Source organism: Taudactylus pleione, unplaced genomic scaffold (assembly GCF_031769625.1).
Source record: "Taudactylus pleione unplaced genomic scaffold, aTauple2 ptg000124l, whole genome shotgun sequence".
Classification (NCBI taxonomy): domain Eukaryota; kingdom Metazoa; phylum Chordata; class Amphibia; order Anura; family Myobatrachidae; genus Taudactylus; species Taudactylus pleione.
The window spans coordinates 3,190,856-3,193,759 of record NW_028284526.1 but is presented as its reverse complement, the minus strand read 5'-3'; the positions used below and the strand labels follow the sequence as shown (position 1 = coordinate 3,193,759).

Sequence of the window (2,904 nt, the reverse complement as noted above, 5' to 3'; positions counted from 1 at the left end):
GGGTCTCTGCCCCTTCCAGTGCTGCCTTCATGACCGATTATAGTGAGATGGCATTGGGTGGTTTCTGGCTTTACCGCATAGCCTACAGTTGTGTGAGGGGTGTGTAGTGCCAGAGTACTATACATTTGGCATTATACAGTGCTTTTAAAATTACTTTACTTGGCCAAAGGAGTAGTAAGATAGGTCTGATATCCAGGTCAGGTTCATCAGTATTTGTGTCCCTGCAATGCTATGATGACCAGATGTGTATTCACCATACAGCAAAATCATGGAAATATTATAACTAATCTTATAAATCATGAATCTGGAGATATGGTCTGCATAGGCAGAATATAGTGCAATGTCTGATTCACTTATGCTGGATGTGGGTGAAGGTCACAGCTGCAGTTCAATCCAATTTAACCTCACTTTCATGTTATGCAAATGATGAATGACTTTGATTTTCAGGGCGTGTGTCCGGATCCCGTATATCAGGGGGTTAAAGAGTGGTGGGAAAACTGCAGGAATAACAGACAGGAGAATATGTACCATAGTGGGGAGGTTAATGTTAGCCAGTCTGTATCTGACTGAAACAAAGAACAATCCTACTAAAAAGACAGAGAAGTTTAGTAAATGGGTTACCAGGGTGTGGACAGCTTTCTGGCGGGACTCTTTGGAGACTCTCAGGCAGACGACAAATATCCGCAGGTAGGAGAACACAGTGACTGAGATGGTGACAGTTGAGTAGATGGAAAGCAATGTAGCTGAATAGATTCTACTGAGAGAAGAGCCTGAACAGGACAGAATAATGAGGGACATATTTTCACAGAACACATTGTTAATTTTGTTCCCACAAAGTGGAAGTGCCCATGTTAGCAGGCTACCAATGAGGACAATAATGAAGGCCATTACAAAAGACCCAATGATGAGCGTTAGAACTTTTTTGTTGGTCATCAGGGTGACGTAGTGCAGAGGGTGACAGACGGCCAGGTAGCGATCATACGCCATGAGGGTAAATGCACTCAATTCATTGATTGCAAAAAGCATAATGCACAGAGTTTGAGTAGTACATCCAGCATGGGAGATGGTGTTAGAGGAGGTGATCAGGTCAGCTATCAGCTTTGGAATCATTGTGGAGCTCCCGAACATTCCATTGAGGACCAGATTACATATGAGGATGTACATGGGCTTCTGTAGACCTTGATCCATCAAAACCACAAATACAATAATAATACTCAAAAACATAATAAATAAATATATGATGACAGAAAGGGTGCAGTACAAGTATTTGAATTCTTCCATCTCTACAAGTCCCAGGAGAACCAAGCGGGTGCTGACATTGAACGTCTGTTCCATCTCGCTTCTTTCTGTTCAGAACAGAGCTTTGGCTGATATAGATGTAGAATCCTGTATAGTGAGAAATTCAAATCAATTTTTTTTTCTCAAACTCTCTCCACAGCTCTGGTCAGAAATCTATCAGATAAACTTTTTAGTTGTAGTTTTCTAGTGTAAACAAAATAATTGGTATCTATTAATGAGGATCAATCCTAGAATAGTGAGTAAAGACTTTCCAGTTTGCTTTGTGATGCAGTGAGGGGACATGGGACCTCAGCTCTGCACTTTAGAGTAAAAAAGTGTCACTCATCGGTCCAGGAATAATAAATTGACAGTCCTGTACTCCAAAGTTTCAGATTTATTAACCCGTCATCGGGGAACATTAGTACAATAAAATAGAGATGTGCGGGTTTGGTTTTACTCAGATCTTTTAGCCACATTAGCGCACGTTCGGATTTATCTTATTGGCTATCCGCTCTCACATGTTTTGGATAGCCAATAAAATAAATCTGAACTAATCCGAACTTGTGCTGATGTGGCGCAAAGATCAGAGTAAAACCGAACCCGCACATCTCTACAATAAAAGTGCTTACACTGTACCTTAAATATAAACCCACACGGGCAAAACACACTGATCACTGCTGGGCCTCAGCCCACTTCTGGCAACAGAACCGAAAGTACGTCATGACATCTGCTGTGTGTTGCCATGCTGACACGTGAGATACACAGTACCAACTGCCACGCTGAAACAATAGATAATGAAGGCTCCCCATGTTCTCAAATATTGCGGGTAAAAAGAATCACTGGCCTGGACACCGGACTGGAGTCCAATATGCAAAAAATTGTGGCTTGACTTAAGGATTCTGATTATTCCACCACACTACTGGTGAGTACTAGAGCAAAGGTTGGTGGCGTAAACAGGGCTGAAACCCTTAAGAAAGCTTTACCTAAAATCCAAATAGAACACGTCCATTTGATACACAAATATGTGCTTCTAACCAAATTGTTTTTAACTTATTAATGCCTCTGTGGCTCATCATATGACCTGGCAAATTGGGGATATGTAGTGTTCATTCTAGCACACCGCACCTGTCACAACCCCTGCAGTTCTTCTTTCCTGCCTGGGGTGTCGCTCTCTGCTCTGGTGCTTCTAGCACACTCAGCTGAAGCAGCAAATGGCTGAGATACATACCAGACTGTGCTAGAAGCACAAAAGGCAGCAAAGAGGAACTGCACAGCTTGTGACAGGTGCAGGGTGCTAGAATGAACACTAGATATGTACTTTATCAAGCCTTGGAGAGAGATAAAGTAGAGCAGTTCCTCAAAGCATCCAATCAGCTTCTATAATTTATCTGGCACATATTTTGAAATAACAGTTAAGGTGCGTACACACTAGATGATTTTTTGCATGATTTGGGCAATTCCGATGCATCAAAACAACAAATCATGCAAATCGTGTAGTGTCCACGAACGATAATGATACGCAGTCCCGTGAGTCATTTGACGTATTCTCAGATCTTACCTACATGCAGTAAGATCTGGCAATCTTGTTAACGATGCACTGGAAATCATTAAGGATGCACGCTAGGT

The 2,904-nt window shown here is 41.9% G+C and overlaps 1 protein-coding gene across 1 annotated transcript; it reads right to left on the bottom strand.

Moving 5' to 3' along the window:
* Window positions 1-375: 375 nt before the first annotated feature.
* LOC148523976 (olfactory receptor 5AR1-like) lies at window positions 376-1,335 on the bottom strand. The gene has a single exon (XM_088472487.1). The coding sequence runs from the start codon at window positions 1,333-1,335 to the stop codon at window positions 376-378; it is 960 nt and encodes a 319-aa protein (XP_088328613.1).
* Between the last annotated feature and the right edge of the window lie 1,569 nt (window positions 1,336-2,904).